This window comes from Sinohyriopsis cumingii, chromosome 5 (genome assembly GCF_028554795.1).
Source record: "Sinohyriopsis cumingii isolate HCF-2022 chromosome 5, ASM2855479v2, whole genome shotgun sequence".
Classification (NCBI taxonomy): Eukaryota; Metazoa; Mollusca; class Bivalvia; order Unionida; family Unionidae; genus Sinohyriopsis; species Sinohyriopsis cumingii.
In genome coordinates this window covers 6,559,618-6,585,652 of record NC_142965.1, presented here as the reverse complement: position 1 = coordinate 6,585,652, position 26,035 = coordinate 6,559,618, and the positions used below count along the sequence as shown (strand labels likewise).

The window sequence follows — 26,035 nt, the reverse complement described above, 5'->3', positions numbered from 1 at the left end:
TTGTACAATATACATATGATGACTTTTTAATTATGTAAGTTATATTTTATCCTGAATATCATTGTCTGAAAGTACTCTTTCACGATGATATTCTTGGGGATATACAAAATATTAGTTTTTGTAATCACAATATTATCTGTTTGTCATAAATAACCTCATTTCCATTAGACATGTTTGTGGTTCAACTTCACTATTCCGTCTTTCAATTTAAGATAGAATTTCCAGCTCTGTTTCATCTTTCGTGCTACAGGGGCACTTAATTTCAAGTATTACATGCATATGGAACACTCCCGCCTCAGTGATTTTCTGCGTCTCAGATCAGAAATTGGCGTCCAAATATGCATAATTAAGTGTTTCCGAGATCTCTGATACTTCAAAATTATTTAAAACAACTGTCTTAATTTGAGAATCCCCCCAGATTTCCAATGTAGTTTATTTGGTTTTTCAAGGAAACTTGAGTGTTGCAGACTTGAAAATAGAAATAATTTCTCTTAAGGACATAAAGGGTTTGAAAATGAGACTTTCTGTCTTAAAATTGTAAATATGCACTGTGCTAGGTGATTGTTTTTGTGTTTGCAGATGTGTCGGTTGCCTGGATTTCATGGCAGTCCATTTTTTTATTTCCATTTTGTCCAGATCATACTCAGTTCTTGTGTTTTGTGGACCAGCTTAAGTATGGATATCCATCATCCGTGGCACACATTATGTAATGTTGTGACTTTTCTGTACATTGTTTGATGCAGTGACTTGTGTAGGGTTTGGTCTGTTTGTAACAAATAGCTAATGGAGGATGTATTGTAATTGTATTGTATAACAAGTCAGGTACCTGAATTAGAGAAGCATAGTCATTGATGGCACACTTCATGCACACGTGTCAATATAAACAGGCAGGAACAGAAAGTCCTTGCTTATTTATACAATACTCCTCCCTGCTTTATTTTTTTTTCCCCTGAAGGTACAAACTCTTGTACAGCAAGAAAAATGCTTGGATAATCTCCAGTTTGAATGGATGAGTTAGAATTTGGGCAACAAACAACTAGTTTATCAGAGTAATGGATATTCCAAATTAGCAAGATGGAAATTAATGACATTACTTGATGTAAAATAAATTTCTGAAAAGATTGTTATAATTTTCCTAATTTAGTCCATTTAATAGAAGTTTAATAAATTCTTTGGTTTGACTTTATTTTGCTCATATCGATATGGAAAGAATAAAAATGATGATTGCAAATACATCAGTCAGATGTACGTCACAAATGATGATTGCAAATACATCAGTCAGATGTACGTCACATACCTGTTCAAGACTTTATAGGTCAGGTGGTTTGCACTTGGGGCAAGGAAGAAGCTGATTGATTTTGGAGTCAAAAGGTCAGATGCCAAGGTTGCTCACTGCAATAGCAAAAATGGTTTCTGGACAATAACACTGGTTTTACATCCTGTACCAGGACCAACCTTTGCTATGGAAGAACCGTTTTGATCTGAGGTCACAGGTCATGGTCACTGACTGAAAGAAGAAAAATTATGTCTGCACTAAATTTCAGTTAACTACATTGACTGTTAAGCAAGACATTTGAATAATGTGCATTAGTTGCAAGTTCTGATGCACCAAGACTTTTTACCATATCAGTCTTTCTAGAACCATGCATAATCACACTTGTTTGCTTTGTCATCTTACACAAAGCCAAAGAGGCTGAGGTAAATGGACCTTTATTTTCTGTTGGCTTTCATGCTGCCTTCTGTTTATTGCAAGTAACTTTATTCTCTGGTTAGCAAATCTACAGAAACAAATTAGAGATGAAAAAAAATGATTTTCTTTTGAGACTGCAATAGAACCGCTATTTGATTTTAATTTGTTTAGTGAAAACCTGTGTGCTACATGTACTTTTCTAACAATTTTAACTAAGTCATTGCGTGGTTGATCAGCCGCAGGTGTTGGTTACAGAATTAGACCATAGACTGAGAGTTTGATAATAGGAATGAGTAAATGATTAGTTGTTAATAATATATCTAATAGAATGCTGACAAATACACAAGAAACTCATCATAAAGTGAAAGAGCATTGCCCTTTAATTATTTGCCATAGAAGGGCTGACTTGTCTACAGGTAAAATTGTGGAAATGGAAACGGACCTGTTAGACCTGGTGATGGAAACAAACCTATTACAATTGGTAAGTTAGCAAATATAATTTTTGTCGAGGATGTGATTGTGTCTGTGTGTATATGTGTGAGTACACATGTGGGTCTGTGTATGTGATTCATAATTATGAGGTTAAAATAATTCTTATCTAAACCAGGGATTAAACCTAGGACCATCCCAACTCTAGATGAGTGCACTACCAACTTTAACTGAGCTGTGTGATGCAACATTTCCAGCCATTTCAGTTGTATTTACCACTTGCTTATCAGAAATGTTTCCTGTAGTGGCCTTCAAGTTAGCTATATGTAGCACCAGACGGTCTGGGTCCTTGCTGTCTTTTAGTTGAAACATGGTCCATGGCTAGGAACACAGAACCAACAATGTTGGCCAGTTCTGCTCTGTTGTTCCCTGGCTTTTCAGAGACACTTAATGTAACTCACCAGGTATACCCCAGACAATTTCACTGAGAGACTTTTGGTTGCAAGATCATTACGGGGCCCTGAGTGGCCGAGTGGTTTAAAGCGCTCTCCATTACGGATCACTGCCATCTCACCTCTATCTTCGCTGGTTCGAGTCTCGGATTCAGCCAATGTGGGTATGTGAGAAAGCTTGCCAGTAGCTTCTCGTGGGTCGGTGGTTCTTCCCGGGGTTTTCCCGGGTTCTTCCTCCACCATTAATACTGGCCGCCATGTATAGCCTATAGTATGCTGAAAAACGGCGTTAAACCCAACAACAACAACAAGAAGATCATTACGTGGTCTCATATGGTTATGATAGGCACCAAATGTAACAGAAATATTCCCAGGTCTATTGCAGTTTTGAATATTTGTGCCACAGTGATGTAAGAGTGATAGTGGTGGATCATACAAATAGACCTGGTCTTCTTAATGGGTGAATTTTTATGAAGTTACCAAATCAGAATATTCCTTGCATATTTGATCATTTGTGCATCAAACGTTGCACATAAATTACAAATTAGCAGTTCCTTGACAATTGGTAAGAAGTTTTCAAAACCCTCGTTAAACAGAGTGTCATTCAGTCTCCATAGCTAGTTCTTAGTTGTACAGCTAACGTATACAGGAAAAAGCTGGGGATATGTTACAGTAATATATTTGGAGACTTAGCTCATCTATCCCAGTTGGATACCAGTCTGGATCATGTGTGCCTACAGCAGATCCTAGTTGTATATCATTGTGGATCATTCCCATCAATAGTAGATACTGGTTTGATACCAGTCTGGATCATGCCTTCCACCAGTAGATTTAGAGATGTACTGGCTTCAGGCTGTTTACTGGTTGTGAATTTTTATGTTACATACAGTTTACCGTCTGTTAAAATTTTTGCCTGGCTCAACTTTCATCACCTCATCAAATGAGTGTAATATTAAGTGGGAAAGATGGTGCAAATCTGCAACAATAACTCAAAACCTTTTCATTGATAAAATAATTTGTGAAAAGTTAAAGTGCAAAACCTTTGTTTCCTGTGGTATATTTATCTAATACCAACATTTTATTTAGAAAGAACAAGCAATAATATGATATCAAGCTTATCAATTATGTTTATTTTGTGTGTATATGTAGTGTCATGCAGGAGTGATTATTTGGCTTATAATCGATTGTTTTGTGTGTATATGTAGTGTCATGCAGAAGTGATTTTTTGGCTTATAATCGATTGTTTTGTGTGTATATGTAGTGTCATATTATAATTGATTGTTTTGTGTGTATATATAGTGTCATTATAATTGATTGTTTTGTGTGTATATGTAGTGTCATATTATAATTGATTGTTTTGTGTGTATATATAGTGTCATTGTAATCAGTTGTTTTTTGTGTATATGTAGTGTCATGCAGGAGTCATTATTTGGCTTATAATCAATTGTTGCACCCTAGGCACAAGTAGACTCTGTGTCTCCATATTTATGGTTTGATTCATTCCAAGTCTCAAGATCTACAATTTATGTATTATCCATTAATACTGTACAGACCAGTCTCGGTGACGTTTTAATGCAGGTCGCTTGCAAGTAGGGACTACTTTAATGCAAGTCACTTAGGACTACTGAAACTTGAGGTCTAGTGCACTTTTAAACCTTTTCATTGTAATTCCTCTGGTTACCAAGTCAAAAATGTAGAATTTAAGCCACTAATCTTCTAGATTGTCTACTTTTTATATAAGTAGATGATTCTTACACTTTTTAAACCATTCTATTTCATTAAAATGCCAAGCATGTCTTTTCTGTTTCATGAAAATACCATGCCTTTGTTATATATTTTATTAAGATTAATTGCTTTTTTTATTTTTTCATGATTACACATTTCTCTCCTAATCTCTTGAATGAATCTGTCATGCTTTATTATCTTTTTCATGAAAAATGACATCTCGTCCTTTTCATCAAAATCACATGTTTTTTTCATCTATTTCATCAAAATTACATGCTTTTTTCATCTATCAAAATAACACGTTTTTTTATCAATTACATTTATTTCAGATCTGCACAAAAGCTGGCTATTTGATGAAGCAAACCAATTTTCAGGTATGAATTTTAAATGATACATGTTTTTTTATGAAAATAATTTTAAAATGATGAACTTGCTTGTTGATGGGTCTATAGTTTTTCTAACAGGAAATTTTATTTGCAATAAATCCTTTTTGAAAGCCTGTATTAGAATGCCAGAGTCACATAAGTGTCATACTTTAGTCTGTCTGTACTAACTGCCTGTAACAACAGCTCAGAAACTCGTTGACATAATTCTTGTACAAGTGCCAAGTTTCCTCTTTCCTGCATTAATTTTCTTGTAACCTGCATACACTAGCTTAGGAACCATTGAATGTAATTTTGTTAACTCATTAACCCCTGATGCCACATTTGAGCGTCAGAAGGTAGTACTCTGTTTCCAAGCTCTAAAGCATCGAGGTCATTTAAGATACACCAAAATGGGTGGTATTACAGAAAAGTAGACAGATGTAGCTCTGCAAGGACACCAACTTATCTGGACTTTCTAACTGCATTACAAAATACAGAGGGAAAAACATTTTTTTTTTGTCCGGATTTTAGACTTTTTGACGTCAGATCTAAGGCAGACCGGTCTGAACTGTACACAGACAGGTGCACCGTTGCAAAGAGTAAGATAAGTTGGGGATTTCAAGTAAATAGTGGCCAGATCACGAAAATGATTGGTCCAATAAGCAAAAAAAAAAAAAAAAAAAAGAACTCCCAAGTTTTACCTTTCTGCGCATGCACGAGTGAAATAGCCAATGAAAAATGATGTCTCTAACACAACTAGACATTTATTTAAAGGAAATCTCATGGAAGAACATTTATTGGGATGAATTCAGAAACAGCCCTCAAAATGTCTTTCTTACTAGCATTTCTGGCAAAAATGACCAAAATCTCCAGGGTTAGTGTGGTCAAACAGACTTAGATGTGTCTTTAGTTTTGACTGTTATGAATATTGACGATATATTTCATGCCTTTAGTTTGGCAGTGTACGTATTCAGGATAGCGGATGAACTCTTTCCAGATACCCTGATGCAATTTGGCGTGAATTCTGTCGAATAGAGGTTGATATGATTTTCATGAGTTTACTCACTTGAACTGGTACTACAGTTTAGAAGAATTGTTGATCAGGTTAATAATTTCACTGATGTAAACAGCTAAGGAACCATTGAAGAAATCCCGATGCAAATTTGTATGCATAACTATCTAATTGACATAAATTTGGCTTTGTGTTTCATCTTTTCTACTCCATTTTTGAGAGTTTTGGTGCTTGTTGATTAATTGGAAATCCACATTGAAAATTGCATGTTAAAACCCAAATCGTGTAATTTAACTTGGGAATATTTTCAACTTATTCTGTCTTAGCCACCTGAATGTGCTTCCTTTTTAATGTTTTTGTTATCTTCCACTACATTTTGTGGAGAGTTATGACCCTTGTTTTCCTTTTCTTCTCGGCGCAGGCTTTTGTGCCTGTCATGCTTGTTATTTTTATGAAATAGATTATTCTCTCATGATAGCATAATCCATTGCCTTTTTGTTTCACCATTAGTCATGAGCTTTTATTAAGCAAACTGTGATTCAGATTCCCACTTTTCAGGTTTCTCTTTTATTTTCTTAATGTTTGATATATTTCTTAAATTCTTCAAAGAATACCCCAGCTTGTAAGAAGTGATACCATTTTTCTTCCATTGTTTATGTCATTTATAACTATTTCGGTTTTGTGTTCTGATTGTAATGTTTATTAATATTATTATTATTATTATTATTATTATTATTAAACTGTTTCAGAGATGGAAGAGGAGATATTTCAAACTCAAAGGCAGAAAGCTCTACTATGCAAAGAACAGCAAGGTGGGTGACAAGACAGGGTCTTGTTTTTAACTTGTTTCTGTGAATTGGAGGGGAGTTGTTCTTTTACCTCCATTGGTTTCTGTGTCTGTCCATTTGCAGTATTGTGAATTAAATCCCAAATGATACTAAATGTCCTATCACAATGTCCAAAACTACAGAATGTTCCAAATGAATTCCAATAGCCTTGGATGTTATGATATAACACAATGATACAATCCAGAGTATCTTTGAATGAGTTCCCAAAAAATCTCCATGTAATGTATTTGTCATGATCTCTTACAGTATTATTTCTAACACTGGAGAAGGTGGACAATTAAAATTTATATAGTTCAGAGCCCCCAATTAGTCAGCAAGTTGAAAGGTGTAACAGTTTAAGATAATATCAACATATTAGCTATTTCATAGACCATTTCTCAACCGCAATTTCTTTCAACAAATACAAACAATGACCTATTCACAGTTTTCAGTTACTATCCTCACATGAAATTATAGTCTTAAGAGAGAGTGGTTCCTTTTGTCTGTCCGCCTCTCGTTTCTCTCCTTTGGTACTTCCAGTACCCTTGACCTCCGTGCTCTCCTTGCACTTCCAGACCTCTTCTGTCTCTCTGGTGTTGCCTCTAACTCTCACCCGGAAAACTCAAGAAGTCTTCATTTACAATCCAGACTTAGAATTTTCCTAAAAGTCCTTCCCACCGTTTAACAAGTGCAAACTCGGAGTACCATCTAATGCCTTTGACTTCTCACGATCTGCTCTTGGCGAAGATCCAACATGTACTAATTGGAAAAATGAACATAGTCTGAACAAACTGCTTATAGAGACTCCACCATAGATTTTGAATCTCTCGGTTCCAATTGGATACAGTCTGGTTACTTTGAAAACTGCCCTGGAGTAATTTATCACTTACCTGATGCTCTAGGATTCCCGGTTGCGACATCACTGAGTGCAAAGCAAACAAAGGCATCTCTACTTGGACACAGAATTCCCTTTGAATTTAACCATTTAACCACGAACGGGTAGTTGAGTAATGGTTACACAACAGACAGTCAGTTTCTTTGTCCAGAATCAGGTCAGTAGTCGAAATCTTGCATAATACATATTGACATTATCGATGTGTTCTTAGCTACCAGCAGGAAAATATGTGTATATATGAACCATGAAGCATCATCAAATTTTCTGCACAAAGGGACACCCCCATGCTTGAGAATAATATTGGGATTTTATTCACAGAAAATTTGCGCTGATGTGCAAATATGTATATTTACATGCAATATGAGTAGAAAGAAATCATACAAAGGCTACACACTAACTACGGACACGAATATTCACCATGATATTCGATAATTCTACTGATCTAACTTATCAGTTTTGGTGTTCCTACTAATGAAATCCGCACGCAATGTTCTCTGTGCTCGTAACATATCTGATCTGCATTTGATACTGTTGTAAGAACAGCGACACCTCATCCTGATTCCATGCAATAACTTTGCTTGAGCGAGATACATGAGTGGCTGATGGTCGGTCTCCAATATAACTTTTGCCCATACAAATATCGATGGGTGATGCTTATGTTAGAATCAAAAAACTATAATTTGATGCGTCTGTGTTGTGCATTCCAACAACAAGGCATGTCAATGTGGCCTACATTTTATGTTTGCTAACATGAAGTGTTTGAGATCTTATAGATTCTTCTATGCCATATTCATCTTGGCTTACACGGAAAACCCATTACATTTGGAAGTATGAATAAGATGTGTTTATTCAAAAGGGAACTTTTACTGTGACTTGAAAAAAAAGTTTAATATCTGGGTGATCAAAATGGATGGCAACTCAGTGAACCTGAAGTTTGAAAATATTTCATAGAGGTAAAAATAGTATTTAAAACAAGACGGTGAAATGCAGTGTATGTGAAGCAGAGTTAGTTTACTCGGGTTGTAATACTGGCACAGTGTCGAGTCATCTGATGCACAGATATAACTCTTGAGACAAATCATATGACCACTGAAAAAAGTCCTAACTCAAGAACCAGTTATGGTCCTAACAAAAAAGTCCTAACTCAAGTCCAGTTATTGTTTTCAGAACTCCCATACTTCTGTGCCAAAAGGAAAATGGCAGAAAGTGCACTGAATAACTAACAATGATACGTTGATATGTGTGTGTGACCTGCAACTGCACAGCATAGTGGAGTCTGAAGGTGTCTGTGCCAAGTTCATTAATTTAAATATTTGTGTCCATACACAATCAATTACAATAAGCTTTATATAGGTGAATATTGGCTTTGCTTTCTTTGCCGCATCATAAAATGTAGTTTGAGATGACCCCCTGCTGGTACTGAATTACTGCCTACATCAGGTGTACTTGTGCCATGTGGTATATATGTCAGCAGAGAAATAACATTTTGCAACTGTTAAATCTAGAGCAGTAATTAATTTGGAAAAAAAGGAAATGTAATGTTACCTAAATAATTGCATTAAAAAGCTGCTTATTTGTCATTTATCAAGGTACCAGGTACAAACATGTGCACTAATGCATATTCAAATGAAGTCATTGTGATGAATCTGTAAATTATTGATGTCTGTCTACCTTTCTGGTAAAACGTGTGAGATTTAAATTTTTAACGTAGATTTAACAATTTTTCAGTCATCTCGATAGGATGTCTGCAGTGTGGCAGTTCATAGTGATGTCTAGCACTGGGACATCATGCCGCAGACATGGCGCATAATGTCCCACCCAATCACATTATCTATCCTGATACCAGGCCAACCAGTCCTAACATTAACCTCTTAATGCTGAGTGCCTAGCGAGGCAGCTGTTAGTACCATTTTTATAAGTCTTTGGTATGACTCGGCTGGGGTTCGAACCTGCAAACTCCAATATCCAAGGTGGATGCTCTGACCACTAGGCCACTGGAACGGTCCTGGTAAAATGTAACAAATTTGTAAAGTCATGTTTTGGAATAAGATACATGTATGCTTTAGCAACAGGTATAATTTATTATTCAGCCTCATGACTTGGCATTGAATCAGATTATTTCTGACTTTCTTTTTAAAGAAAGTCACCTTCATCATTGTTGTCTTTGACAATGTAAACAAAAGGAATCAGTTAATTTCTTTAAAGATGTGCTTAATTTTTTTAGCTATTTGCTCTTCTGGTCATAGAATATAAGAGCTTATGGGATGGCTTGGTGCCTGTTGTCCATCCATCCATTATCGCAAGTGCAAGTCTGACATCCATTTTGGGGCCCTGAGCGGCCAAGTGGTCTAAAGCGTTCATCATTACGGATCACTGCCATCTCACCTGTGTCTGCATGAGTTCGAATCTCAGGTGCAGCTAACGTTTGTACGTGAGAAAGCCTGCCAGTAGCTTCTCATGGGTTGGTGGTTCTTCCTGGTGTTTTCCTGGGTTCTTCCTCCACCAGTTATACTGGCTGCCATGTATAGCCTATCTTGTACTGAAATATGTCGTTAAGCCCTACAACGACAACAACAACATCCGTTTTGAAAATCTTGTTATTTTTGCTTCTCCTTAATGGATAATCATACCAACATCTGGTTTTCACCAAAAGATTTCTCATGATGTCTTGTTGGTACTAAGTGAAAAATGGTGCCAATCTGAATCCAGTATGGCCATTGTACATCTTGAAAAACTGGTTATCACTTTCCCACCTTGGATAGACCTCATTTATCACTAATCCTTCCAATTGGATGCTTATATTGCCATGGGCTTTTCACCAAAAGAAGTCTTGTCATGTCTGGCAGGTTCTAGACAGCCACCAAAGTTGCCATGTTTGAAATCTTGAAAATGCTGCTTCTCCTGGATGGAAGATCATATTGCCAAGGAAGGTAGCTGCTAGTACCATTTTTATAAGTATTTGGTATGACTTAGGGTTCAGACCTACAGCCTCCGCACATGTAGAGTTTAATTTGTGACCAGACTTTGTATTTAGCCGTTTTTTAGTTGATAGTGCTCTGACATTAATTTTTATGTTTGAGGTCTTTACTCGGAGCTTTAGCTCTTCTGGCTTGTGAACGTGGTAACACAAACAAGTTCTTTTTAATCAGATTTAGTTTATGGAATCATCTAATGAATACCTTGAATCATGCCACTTAAAAATTATAGTCTTAATTTTTTGGTACCATATTAATTATGTTAGAATGTGGGTGTATCTTGACATTGATTTTCTATTCATTATGTTAGGTTCAATGTCAAATGCAATGACAAAGAATTTTGTACTGCACACATATATATATTTTGTGAACATGTTAACTGTGATATGTACGAAAATGTTTTTTCTACCAAATTTGGTATGTTGGAATTTCTGGTAAATAAAATAGATGGTTTTCTATATTCAGCAGTTAAGAAGAATCAATACGCAGAAAAAAATGAGTTATTTTGGATTTTGGAAAATTGTCTTTTGCCAGTAGAATGTCATTCCCATCGAGGGAATCTTGTTTGTAAACTTGACAGCCATAGTTGTAGAGATCACTTTAGTTTCAATGATAATCAGTATTTACAATGGCTGCTGGAGTCTACCAAAGACTTCATGGTGGAGAGCTGTGTAATCATTGATTACATTGTTTTTTCTTTTTATGGCAACAACAGTAATTCATCCATATGTTCTATTTGGGTGTGTATCATTCTTATTACTACCTCAGCAGTAATGTGATAGGGACATATAGCATTGCCCATCTTTGTACGTCTGTCCCATGTTCAGTGTAAGTGTTGTGATTAGGTTTCTTGGACACCCTGGTGTGGGGCATTCTTTTTGCTGCCATAGATGTAATGTGGTATGCCCTATTATAGTATTTCCCTTGTTTGTCTCGGGCACTCAAGTGTGGAGAATTCTTTTTATTGCCTCAATTGTAATATGGTATGCACCATTATTTCCCTACCATTCTCTGTCCTGGGCGCTCCAGTGTTGATAATTCTTTTAACTGCCTCAGTGGTATGTGCCATTATTGTATTGCCCTTGTTGGCCTTGGACACACTAGTATTGAGCATTCTTTTCAATTCCTTAATAGTAATATGGTATGCCCCATTATTGTGTTGCCTTTTTCTATCTTGGGCACACTAGTATTGAGCATTCTTTTTATTGCCTCAATAGTAATGTGGTATGCCCCATTATCATATTGCTCTTGTCAGTTTTGGGCTCAATAGTATTGAGCATTCTTTAACCTACTTCAATAGTAATCTGGGATGCCTCATTTTGGTATTGCCCTGGTCTCTCATGGGCACACTAGTATTGGGCATTCTTTGCACTTCCTTAATAGTAATGTGGTATGCCCCTTTATATTATTGCACTGGTATGTCATGAGCAGACCAGTGTTGAGCATTATTTTTATTGTCTCAGTGGTAATGTGGTATGTCCCTATGAGTATGACTGTCTGTTCATCCATATGTTCAGTTTAAGGGTTGTGTTTTGGTCAGTTTCTTCGGCATTCCAGTGAACTTTAATGTTTCCTGAGTACATTTATGGCTGATTATTAAATATGCATTTCTTTGTATCTTTACTCTAAAATAATTAATTCTTTTATAGATATTTTTTTCTTGAATGACATTGAAATGTTTAACTTAATTGGCCCCGGAGATTTTTCTCATTTTCAACTGAAATGGGGGTAGGAGACACATTTGGGAAGTTAATTCTGAATACATCCAAATACATCTGCTTCCAAGAGTTTTTTCTTTAGTCTGGAGCCTAGTTGTGCTACAAACATCGTTTTTCATTGGCTATTTGGCTCACGCATGAAGAAAGGTAAAATTGGAGTTCTTGTTTTTTATTGCTTACTGGACCCATCATTTTCATCTCCTGGCCAATTCTTACTCCCAGTCCCCAACTTATCCTACTTTTTGCAAAGGTTCACCTGTCTGTGTGTAGTTGAGATCGGTCAGCCTTACATCATAAGCCAAAGACTAAAAAATCCTGACACAAAATCTGATTCTGACAACGGTGGTGTAAAAAAATGGGTCTCAACAAATAATTATTTTCCTCTGCAATTTGTAATGTGAGTAGAAAGTCCAAATTATTTGGTATCATTGTAGAGCTACATCTGTCTGCTTTTCTGTAACAACCCACTTTGTTGCATCTTAAATGACCTTGATGCTACAGAGTTTTGAAGTAGGGTACAGCCTCATCACACCTACAAGAAGGATCGGGGCTGAATAAGTTCAAGAAAACCCAGAATAATGAGTTCTTATAACCCTTGATACAGGTTTTGTTTGTGTTTTGAAATTATATCTAGTGCTGATAATCTGTATCTTTGGCCTTCTAATCTCAGAAATAAATAAACTTAAAATGTTATAATAACTAAAGTTTTTTAAATTCATAAGATATAACCAAAAATTTAAGTAGATTTCACATGATTTTCTCAAGGTGCAAAATATTGGAATTTCATTTTATCAAGAGAAGCAACTCCAGCAGTTTTTCTAAATACAGTTTCTGCAAGAGTTGTCTCACTTGTTTTGCTACTCTGGGTTTTACAAAGTGGATGTAGAAAGTGATTTGTTAACTGGTTAAAATTTGTTAAAGGTATGAGATCAGAATTTGTCTCTGACAAAGAAAAATTCTAAAACTATTAGTCCTTCTGGCCACAAAGAAATGTACTAAGCCTATATTTCCTCTGTTTCCCATATTACTTGTTTTCATTATCACTATTTACTATAATTTAGTGTAAATTTGCCAATATTTGATGGAAACAAAATATTTATTTAGGTCTGTGAACGAGTTAAGTCATAGGTTTGTATGTTCACTGAGCTTACCTGTATAGAATTCTTAGTTGTCTAATTTCTAATTTATAAAAAAAATTTGCCAGATTACACAGCAATTGTTAATGCGCATTCTTCTAGCTGACCGTTGGTCTGGCATCAACATTCCAGTTAGCATTTGCATTTAGGTCATTTTCTCAATGACCGCTCTGGTGGCCTAGTGGGTAGAGCATCTGCATTGGATGCAGGAGGTTGTGGGTTCGATCCCTAGCCAAGTCATACCAAAGACAAAAATGGTACTAAACATCTGCCTCGGTTGGTTCTCAGCATTAAGAGGTTAGTGTTAGGACTGGTTGGCCTGGTGTCAGGATAATGTGATTGGGTGGGACATCATGCTACATATTTGCGGCATGATGCCACAGTGCTAGACATTACTATAAACTGCCACACTGCAGACATCATAGCGATATGACTGAAAAATTGTTAAAACTACATTTACATTTTTTCCCTCCACAATCAGATTAATTTTCTTTCATTAAATCTTCCTAATTAACCTTCTTGCAAAACTAATTGAATAAACTGATTTGAGTAAAGACCACTTTGCTTCACAACTACTTCTAAGGTAATCATAATGTAAATTTTTCTTTTAAATGTTAATACTAATGGCACCTTAATTCACATTGGTGTTTTGATCAAATGATACTGCAATATCAGTGGCCCTGTTTGGCCAAGTGGTCTAATGTGCTTACCATTACGGATCGCTGTCATTTCACCTCTGTCTGCCTGGGTTTGAGTCCTGGGCTTGGTCAGTGTGGGTATGTGAGAATTAAAAGCTTGTCCATAGCTTCTCAAGGGTTATTGGTTCTTCCCGGGGTTTTCCCAGGTTCTTCCTCCATTAGTCATACTGGCTGCCATGTATAGCCTATCTTGTGCTGAAAAAAGGCATTAAATCCCATAACAACAACATCAAATGCAATATCATATGTAGACAGATGATACTCAGTATTATTGATTAACATTTCAAAGAATCGTTCTGTCATTTATTCAGTTCAGAAAGGAACCAAGCAGAAATGATGTTAAAGTGCCTTTCACAAATTGCATTGATATGCTTGATTGAAAAGAGTGGGTGATCTTGTGAACATCTGGGTTGAGTAGACACAGTCTATAAAGCTAACTACAGGTGAAGATGAAGTTACAGGAAGTCACTGCTTGTGGTCTCTTATTTGCTGATGACTGTTTCCTGAATGCCAAATCTTAGCCTGACATGCAGCAGAGTATTCATCATTTCTCTTCAGCTTTTGAGACAATTTCAGTCTCACAGTCAGTATCTAGAAGACAGAGGTGATGCACCAACCTGCACCAGGAAAGCCTTACACAGAGCCTACACTCACAGTAAATGGCCTTCTAGGCAACCTGCCTTCACGTACAGTCCACATTGATGATGAAACCAATGCCAGAATTGCTAAAACAAGTGTGACCTTTGGCAGACCACATGCAAATGTGTTTGAGCACAGAGGGGTTAGTTACAAACAGAACTGGAGTCTGCAAAGCCATTGTGTTGCTGACCCTGCTGAATGCTTGCAAAACCATTACAGTGTAGAGACACCATGCCAAGAAGCTGAACCATTTTCACATGGACTGCATGAGGAAACTGAGGAGGATAAGATTGTCAGACAGGGTCACAAACACTGAAGTTCTCACATGAGCAGGCATTCCAAGCATCCACCCTCTACTGATGAAATCAAAGTTGAGATTGGCAGGCCATGCCACCAGGATGTCAGAAGAGTGACTACCCAAAGAGATCCTCTTCAGCTAGCTGAAGGCAGGAAAGCACTCTCAGAGTGACAAAAGAGATGCTTCAGTGATGCCCACAAATGATGCCACACTTCAGCATTGACCTTGATTCTTGGGAAGATCTCACACAGGATTGCTCCACCTGGAAGAGTCTCATCCACACTGGAACTACAGACTTTGAACTGAGAAGAACTGCATTAGAAGAAGCACAAGTACTATAAATATCAGAACTGCAGTACATCCTGTCTTGATCAAGAAAGTCAAGCGGCATTTCCTGTGCCACACAGTTCAGAGCACAAATTTGGCCTGATGAACCACTCCCTCACAGGAACTAAACCAGTTAGTGATTTCTTGGTCATGTTTGAATTTGTAGAGCAAACATCAACAGATCGTATTACCGTAGCTTTGTTTGTTTGGCTGATAATTTAGTCAGTTAGTCCAATGTGTAGTCAACCTGTTATTAGGTGTACACATGTATAGACCATTCTCAGAATGTATTCATGTATTCATGTGACCCTCAGTCAATGAATCCAAAATGAGGCTAAGCTAGGCACCTGCTTCATTTTACCTCGCAACCATGGCTGATATAATTGATACTGGCAAGGGAAAAAATCATGACGAATATTGTTGTGTTCCGTTGTGCAGTGGCAGTGCTAGAATTCACATAGATTTAAGCTTCCACCATATTCCATCGGAATGATTAAGATTATTAAAAATGGTGAACTAAAATCACATGTTGCTTGAAATTTTAGCCGATGCAAATATGCTGTCAGTATTACGAGAAAAACTTCTGTTTGATTTGAAATGCCAACAAGTTGGCATCATTTGGGACTTTATGGCGACATTAAGTTTAGAAATTATAAATTGATGAATGTAATAATTAAGTTTTGTGCATTTTTTATATCCTTGATCCCATATGTTTTTGGGGGCGTTTACAAACAGTTAAGAAAGTATGTGAATACTATAATAATTATCAATGACCACTTACAGTAGGTGTGATATATCACAAGATGTGTATCTGTAAATTGGAGAGAAGTAGATTCAATCATTCAATAAACCGTGAAGGCATGAATGGCTACATAAAGGTAAATACAATGATTTAAGCATGAAAATTAATGCTTGACTGTTTTGCTTTAAAATGGGTAGATATAATTTGACCCAGAAAACTTGGAAAACTTTGCTTATCCAACTTGAAAAATGATTAGACCAGTATGCTGGGCTAAGGGTTTTGATCTCCTCTCGTGGGACAGGAATATCATGGTGGTATCATTAGGGACAAGATACTCTAAAGTGTTGTGTTTTGAAAGCCTCAGTTTCTACATTGTTTGCTGAAATGTGATAGTATTATGAAAAAAGTTTAAAACTTGTAGCTTGCAGCCTGATATGCTATATATCAGTGTGAAGAAAGCTATAGTGTTCTAACATTATTATTTAAATCAGTGTGAAGAAAGCTATAGTGTTCTAACATTATTATTTTATATCAGTGTGAAGAAAGCTATAGTGTTCTAACATTATTATTTTATATCAGTGTGAAGAAAGCTATAGTTTTCTAACATTATTATTTTATATCAGTGTGAAGAAAGCTATAGTGTTCTAACATTATTATTTTATATCAGTGTGAAGAAAGCTATAGTGTTCTAACATTATTATTTTATATCAGTGCGAAGAAAGCTATATTGTTCTAACATTATTTATAGGGTGTGACATCACCTTCTGCAGAATGTTTGTTTTCTAGGGCAACAGTATATACATGTAGATGGGACTTTGTACCCTACTTTGTAAGTCACCATTTGCAGATATGCCTGAGGTTCTTTTTTGCAGTATACCAAATCTATGAGCATTTAAGTGATCCTTCCCATTTAATAAGAAATGTATAAACTTCACTTGCACAGGTTTAATGTATGGATCTAACAGGTTGTGTAGGCATGTACATGGTATTGACTATTTTAGCTGTATGCATTATTTTGTGAGAATATGATTTCACTACCTTTAGATGGTGATTATTGACTTTATTTCATTCCCTTGTTGATCACTGTTCCTTGTGAGATCATTATATAATTACCCCAGAAAAAGAAGTGATTTACATAGACATTTTTGGACAAGACCAACTCACAGGGGTAATCCAGTATAAACTGGATTGAAATCTCAATGAAAATGCTTCATCTTTGAGAAATTTGTACTATATTGCATTGGCATTGGCTAGACCCACTGTCCTTTTTTCTTGACCCAGTTTAGTACCTGTCTGCCATTATAAAAAGTCCATAGTGAACACTAATTTCTGTATATGTGTTTTGTGGTAACAGTAAAGGTGCAGATTACTCTTCAAACTGGAATGAACAGATCCTGGTAAAAGCTACATTAGTACTGTATTAAATTTTAGCACCAGAGATATTTTTTTTTTGGAAAGCTCAGTAATGGAGCCTTCCATATATATTCAGTTATAAGATACATCCAACCGCAAACTGCTCAGACCCATATCTAACATCGCATAATATAACAGCGGATCTGGGTCTGTGCTGCTTGCTAGGAGTAATCAGTAAGACAAACAATGTCAACCCTGATCTGATGGCACATTGTGCTACGGCAGATCAGGGCCTTTGTCATTTGCAGTGAGTACATATGGTACATGACCCTATTGCAGTAAATTTTACTGACATTATTTCAGGATATTAAAAGTATTGAAACATTTGAAGAATAAATTACGATTTATTGCATTATGTTTGCCTCAAATGCTAAATCCTAATGCTAGACTTATTTTTTCTTTTTTTCTAATTATCCTCAAGCTTTAAACAACATTTATCTAAAGGCTGTTTGCAAGTAAGGTCACTAGTGGATGATTTTAGCTATGGTGGTCATAATGTTTTTGTGCTGATGTTCATCTGGCTGATGCTTCCACAAAATGAGTATATTTTGCCTTTATAGCAAGGCATACTGACATAAAACCAGCAGGTACATCGCAAATATAGACAGTGACAGAAAACCTACTTTCTGCTATTTTTGTGTAAAGGACTATTTTATATATTCCTGAGATTGAAGTATTTTATGTCCATTATCAGTCAGCATATAATGCCATTAGTGAAACCTATCAGATGTCCTCTATTATGGTCAGTAATAACAACTTTTCACATTATAGGGTGCAAAATCTTTGGGCCTTTGTGGCCTCGGATGGTATCTTTCTAGAATATCAGTTTACCTTTTTCTTTCTGTGTTGCAGGCTTCAATATTTGACGAGATAGAGTTGACAGACTTAAGTGTAGCAGAATGTAGCACGAAAAACATTAACCACAGCTTTCAGGTAAGTGTTGTGCCCTCTCTGTCACTGATATACAGAGGTTTTGGTTGGTGCCTTTTTTTGTTTTGGTGTTTTTTTTTGTGATAAAGGTGAGGAGAAGGTCACATGAACATGAAGACTGGGGGCATATTTGACATTCATTTTGAGGCTTGTTTGAAACTTATTTCTTAAATTTTATTTCTGTAATGCATTGAAAATACTTTTAGGACAAAAGAGACATGAATTATGCAGGGAATTAGATCAGTTCATATTAATGATTCTTTTTGATTTGGAAATAATTTGTTTGAGGTCATAGGTAAACATACAATCAAAGTGGTATAATTTTGTGAGATTGGATGCACAGGTTATGTTCTTCCAATACTACTAATGGTCAGCTGCTAAGTTACCTAGTCATGGAGTGATAACAGGCCCAATTTTTTGCTTATAATTTACTTGTGAATTGCAAAAAGTGAATTAACCATGTGTTATTTAATATGTATTATTTATTGGCTTTTCTTAATATACAATATACAATTTTATTTTGTACTTGTCTAAAATCAAGTACATTGTACCTGACTAGGGACATTGATTTTGTAAACAACCTCATGCATAGGTATATAGATTAAATTTTATGATCATTATTGGTGGAGTAAACATGTTTACTTTAATCTGAGTCTGAGACGTTGGAATTTTCTTATAGAAGAACCTTGTGTACCTGATGTTTGCTTTGTTCTTTATTATAATTTCATTAATAGACCTTATCTTGTTGACAGCATAGTGTGTATGAAGAGTACAAACGAAAACAAATTCTGAAAGTTATAGATCACACTTTCAAGGTCCAACATGAAGTAATTCACAGGGCTTCATAAGAAATGAATTGCCTATTTTGTGATTTTATTTATTCCATTATATTTCTATAATTTACCTTAAAATCTTCAGAAAATGGAGGAATAAAAGAATATCACTCAATCAAGTCAATCTCTCTCTCAAATGTTTCCTGGTTTTATTTTTGTGTCAAATTTTTATATATAATGGTTTTTACTTGAGAAATTATTCATTCTTGCCTTAACGTCTTTAAGTAGGCTCAGTCTACTTGTTGTGTTCAGTTATTCATTTGGGTGGAATTATTTATTCAAATTATTATTCACTGGAAACAAATTACTCATCATTAATTTTCTTGGACTGAAACTTTTATTTGGCATTATAGTGAATTTAGACAATGACATTTGTGGACTATTATTCTGATACCTCAAATGACTGTTAATACATTATCACACTCCAGGCCATTGGAAAATTGTCACATTTGAAACTACAGACACATTAACACATTCGACATTGGAACTTATTGGAATACCACTGGAATTCAGTTGGAACTTTACTCATTTTGAACTTTTAGGACTGTTTGGAATTTATTTCACAATAGTGACCCCGCTATAACATGGTAGTTTGGAGCCACAGAACCCGACTGTGTTATAGACTGAACCGTGTTATAAGCATCCAGGTCAGTTAGCTGAAGAAAACAATGCATGTACCCCAAAAAATTGCTGGGGGGGGGGGGTAAGTAATAAATGCGGGCAGTAAAATACTTGCTTCATCGGCACAGTTACCATCTTAAATCAATGCACTTTTAATGAGAAATACACCTGTAGTGAAAACAGAAGGCATATATAATAGTTTACTTTATTCAGAGAACCACCAAATGGTACATATATGTGAATACTGTTTATATATACATGTCTAATGTATAGCATGAATAGAGTATCAACACCATGTACTCACCCGCGAATCTCATCATATACATTGAATCCACAATACAAGTGATTTCATCGAAAATATGCACACACAGAGATTTAAAATATTCAATAATTTTGTCACAGGTCATATTGGTCTGAATTCAGTGGAAAGACATAACACAGTCATGTAATGAATGACGAAGCACCTTTACTTTTCAGTACGTCCCAAGTCGGTAAAAGTTAGTTTGCATTTTAAGCCTCTATTGGTAGCGTTCATAAGCATAAACTTTTTCCCTGCAAAAAGGAAACTTTCACATCACAGTATCCATCAGATTCCGTTAATTTTAAGTTTGGTAATGACTTACTTTGAAGAAAAGTTCCTTGTTTTTATTGAAGATTCTAGTCAGCTTTCTTTGATGAAGGGTACATGCATTATTGAAGTCACCACTAAAGGACAGCTTTGGAGAATCAAACAAATACCAAACATCAAATAATTTTATCGCATGATTGAGACTGATTTTATTTCCATTTGCTTAGTTCATTTTCATAACAATCAGTGCTTTAAAGGTAATCTGTTTCCTATGAAACTACAGCAAACTATTTTATCGTGGTATATTTTTAAAAAGGAATTGGCCATCGCTTGGACTATTCTAGTTACTGTTCCTCCCTGCCTACTGAATAAACCAATAAGAAAGATTTGTAAAAAAAATTTATGGTAACAGCATGATGCTGCTTTCCACGCATGTGTCAGAAATTTATCAAAGGGTCAACGGACGATAGAGATGCAGGTGTGCAGGTCTGATGACGGGGATTATAACAGAAAATGTGAGCGTTCTGAAGGATTTAATTCTGAGTGAAAAGAAGAGGAATTTTATTTACTATCCACATACAAATGTCAGCCTTTGTAAATATATGAATTACTAGCGAGCGGTTGAAAATCTGATGAAAGATAGATGATGAGATAATGCCTCGTCCGGTTGATCTCCGTTGCCAGAAATATCAACAACAAAAAAGCGGATATCTCACAACATACAGTACTCGCATAGCTGCCAACCCTCACGAATTTGGTGTGAATTTCACGATTTTTTAAGTAATTCACGGATTCACGCCGTAAGCCAAAAATTCATGAATTTTCCAATCCTCAATTATTTTAAATCTTTATTAAAATAACCGATTTCCCGTTAAGCGCTAGTCGTGATATTCGCAGTTGCTGAAACGGTCCGGTACTGCTGGTCACGATATTAGTGGATCTACAGCCGATTATTACAGTTGGCCCTGTAGCAAGCGTTTTAGCCTCTTTTAATCTATATGTATAGGAGTAGTTTTACAAATGCTTTTGAGAGAAACTGGGGCTTAACCGGAAATTGCTCCGCGCATGTGTCAAAACACTGATTTGAGTTACCATTCAGCCTCGCATGTAAGATTTTGAAAATGTCTTCACCACCAAGGAAAAAGAAATGTATTACTCAAAAAGTGAAGTTTAATTTGGAATATATCAAAAATTGGCCGTGCATTCATTCATGCTTTTTGCGCTCAGTGTGTCATCGCAGAGACAATGTGAGGAAGAATGTCGGTTGCAAAAAAACACGTAGAAGTTGGGTAAATTAAGAATTCGCAGATTTCATCTCTGGAATATTTTAAACCATTTGCGGAAGACCTGCAGGCTACCAATGCTGAAGCATTATTTGTGAGTTTTCTTGTCGAACGCAATCTACATTTATCAGCTGGAGACCATGCTAAACATTTGTTCTGACAAATGTTCCCGGACTCGAAAATCGCTTTTTTTCCTGTGGAAGAACCGAAAATGCTGCAGTTCCTGTGCATTGCTCACAGCAACAGTGATAGCGTAAGAGTATTTTCTTTAGTGAGGAAAAATAAGACAGATTTTAGGGCCTCTTTAGCTGCAGAAAATTTGTCAGCAATTTTAGTCCCCAACATCAACCTGCAGGCAATAAGTCGGAACTGTTTAGAAAACAAATTTAAGATCAAGCAGTTGAGGAAGTTCAAGTCTGCCACAGTATAATATCTTGATAAATAAATATTTCTGCATATGTGTAGTGTTTTATATTTATTTTGCGAACTTTATATGGTGTAGTATTGACGGTCGGAGTGGTCAGAGTGGATGGAGTTATTGTCATGGTATTTTTCACGAATTCATGTCCAAATTCACAACTTTTTATCCCTGTTTTCACTAATTGTGAGCCTGGAAGGTTGGCAGCTATGTACTCCTGCTAGATGCCAAGATAAGTGGATTATGATATAACAATGCACTGTTTAGATGGTTTGTCAATATGGACAAAGAGTTTGTTTATGTAACAATAATAAATTTCATTGCATTTTATATCCAGTTTGCAGCTTCCTTTCATGGGGCCTCTGAATTTCTCCACTCCAAACCAATGGTTATATAGACAAGTTTAAACAGTCAACAGTGTTGTCAATAAATAAAAATTGCCAGATGGTATATTTTGCCGCCAATAAGGAATATAATTCCAAACTTGTGACTTTGGCAATCCAAGAATAAACTTTTTTTATACATTATTTTTCATACTTTTAAGAAGAAAAAAACTACTTTTTCATGTACCAGAAGAATACATACAAAATTTCAGGAGCCACACCACGATTGTCTTGTAATATTCATACTCGATATCTTCCACAAAATGATAATAAACTTTTAATGTTTTCTTTGGTATTTTTAAGAAAGACTTTTTTTTCATGTATAGAAAAATATATGTATATGAAATTTCGGGAGCCACACCACGACCATGTTATATCCGAATTCGTGTTATAATGGAGCATGCTATAGCAGGGTCACACTGTAATTTGGATAATTGTGACTTGCAGGTAAACTTTGGGCAGAATTTCTCTTGGTACTTAAATTCATAGACTGGGAAGGGGATCCTTTTGTACCTAATGATCATTGTTTTGTTGGCCCTTTCAATTCATGGCTTTTAGCAACCATGTGGTCAGTATAAATTGGTACCCCATGTAAACTGGTTACCCATGTAAATTCTTGCCCTGTGAAAAATAATGAATTCAAAGTAGCTTTTTGTCATAGGATAGGGAATATACCATTTTACTTGTGATTTATAGGGTTCCTGTTTTAAACTGTCTTTTATTGTAAAAAAGCAGCAAACTTGATTTACAATCAGCCCTTACTTTAATGCTCTTCAGGGGGCCATAGAATGGTCGTGTATTATATATGTACCCACCATATGTTGGGTTACAATATACATAGTACAATGATTCTTTACTAGACAGCCTTTTAGGGGAGTTTCAGAAGTGCACAATATTGTGAGGTCACCTTATTCTGGGGTACATTATATGTGGTACAGTTATCCATCACTAGTGATGTGCAGTGGAACTATTAATGTGTACTGTATTACAGGTGTGGTCACCTTATACTTGGGTGTATACATAATACAATGATCCTTTACTTTAATGCTGGAATGATAAAAGTGTAGTTATATGTGAGTTCATGTTATATTGGGGTACATTGTACATAGTACAGTGATTTCCCACTATAACACTGTTCAAGTGAGCCACAAATTTTGACCATGTTATAGGTGATGTCATGTTATATTGTGGTACATCATACATACCACAGTAACACTGTTCAACTGAGAATTTGTATGTGATTTAGATTTTTAATGTAGCTTTAACAATTTTCCAGTCATATCGCTATGATGTCTATAGTGTGGCAGTTTATTTAAAGTGATGTCTAGCACTGGGGCATCATGCTGCAGACATGTAGCATGATGACCCACCCAGTCACATTATCCTGACACCAGTCCAACCAGTCCTAACCCTAACCTCTTAATGCTGAGCGCCTAGCAAGGCAGCTGTAAGTACCATTTTTAGAAGTCTTTGACATGACTTGGCTGGGGTTTGAACCCACGACCTATACCCGGGCTGGACTCTCTAACCACTAGGTTACCGGAGTGGTCCTGTTCAACTGAGCCATAAGAGTTGACCTTGTTATAGGTTAGGTCATGCCATAAATACATTGTTCACATGATCCATAAATGTATACTGTGTTAACAGTGAAGTAGCATATTAGGGTAAATTGTACATACCGCAGGGATTCCTCACTATAACACTGTTCAGCTGAGCCATAAATAAATTTATTCATTCCAGATCAAATGGAAATGCGCATTCATTCACCATATGACTCCAATTTCAATTTTAACTAGACACGCCGTTTTCAAAAGTTACGTCAAGCGCGTAACTAAGTTAAAAAATTTATCTGGGTGGAGTTATATGTACAGTAATAATGTTGTTGTGTAATGATGAATCTGCACTTGTGTATTTAGTTTGGAATATAGTATACATTGAGTTACTTTGTTTTGTGTACTGTATTTTGTTAATATAATTAAGCATTAGGTGGATTAACAAAATGAGCATATAATAAAAAGGTTACTGCATTTGTATGGGAAAATATGAACGAGTTTTTTGGATGGATATACTACACGACCTTGGGAGTGCAGTATATCCATCCAACAAAACGAGTTCATATTTTCCCATACAAATGCAGTAACCTACAAATATACTGTGTTAGGTCATGTTTTTACTAGGCTACATTATACATACGATAGTGGTTCCTCACTATAATGCTTTTCAGCGGAGCCATAAATGTGGATCATATTACAAGCTAGGTCACCATCTATCCCAGGGTATTTTACACGTAGTACAGTGTGATTTCTCTCTTTATTGCTGTTTAGCGGCCATAAGTGTGTACTGTGTTACAGGTGAGGTTACCTTATACTGGGACAGTTAAAAATTCAAACTGCATATAATTCCAATCTTTATGAATTGACAGCATTTTCTGCAATTTGATTGGATGAAAATGGTCACATGATACTGATCTGGAATTTTTTACACATCAATAAATTCTGCTGACTACTTTTGGTTCCCTGTTTTGAGGTGAATTTTTATATATATCATATCCATACATCCTAATAATAACAACCCACCTGCTCCTGAGATTTCTGATCAAAATTTACAACCCCCAGACTAAAATCAACCATTAGAGTTTAAATCAGTGTAATTGTACAGACCTTTCTGCGCTCAAACACTCACCCCTTTTGCCGATGAAGGCATATGGCAGGCTTTACAAGCCAATCTTTGGAAATTATTGCATTTTGCATCGACAACATGATCCAGCAGCTGTTATTAAAGGTTAGGGCCATATGTCAAGGAAGGGATCTCGCTAAAAATGGACATGAATTTGTTTTTGAATGATCAAAGAAACGTAGAAAGTAACAACAACGGATGCTATAACACGTGCTATATTAGTTTCCGAAAAAAAGGAATAGCCTGGTATAAATAGCATCAACGATTTTTGTATATATTAAAATAATGGTCATAACAATATATCACTGGAATGACCCACTGTGGCTCTGCCCTATACATGTAAACATGTATTACTGTATAAATAACTGACTCTTGGCTAGCCAAGATTGGGCTATGTATTCTGCCGCAGTTAACAGGCTAATGAAAGAAAACTTCAATTATAAGTGAATGTTTTGTGATGAAATCTGCTGATCTGATGACAGAAAGGAAGTAAATTGGAATTTTAAGGATTAAATGATCATGGTTGGGTATTTTTTGAAGTGTAAATATTTACCTAATCACTCACAAAGTAAATAAAGTCGTTGGACTATATTTACTTTGTGAGTGATTAGGTAAAATTTAAACATAGATAAATACCCAACCATGATCATTTAATCCTATAATATTCCTAAAATGGGATCCATGACTTCTGTTGTTTTATGAGTGCCTGTGCTGTATTGATGTGCTTTACACTGTTAGTAATAATAGCATTCTTACCATCTCTTCTGTGCCAGCCAGAATCCCAAGATTGTGTCCCCATGTCCAGTTTTGAATGTAACTGAAGCTTGAGAACTCAGTCCACAGCCACGTTTCTCTGTTTTGCTGATTGAACAATAAAGGGAAGATATGCTATTTTAGTGAAGGTGTATCATGATTTACTTTCAGATTTTTCAAATTTATGCAAATTCAAAAATACACAGAACTTTTGGTAGGCTTCAGATCT

General features: G+C 35.9%; 1 protein-coding gene across 1 annotated transcript in view; it reads left to right on the top strand.

The window, feature by feature from the left end:
• Window positions 1–26,035, top strand: part of LOC149798570 (diacylglycerol kinase delta-like) — a 241,883-nt gene that overhangs the window by 6,640 nt on the left and 209,208 nt on the right. Inside the window, exons 2-4 of the mRNA XM_089957383.1 lie at window positions 4,626–4,670; window positions 6,423–6,485; window positions 18,194–18,274. Coding sequence (XP_089813509.1) covers window positions 4,626–4,670; window positions 6,423–6,485; window positions 18,194–18,274 — 189 coding nt within the window. The remainder of the gene's footprint in view (window positions 1–4,625; window positions 4,671–6,422; window positions 6,486–18,193; window positions 18,275–26,035) is intronic.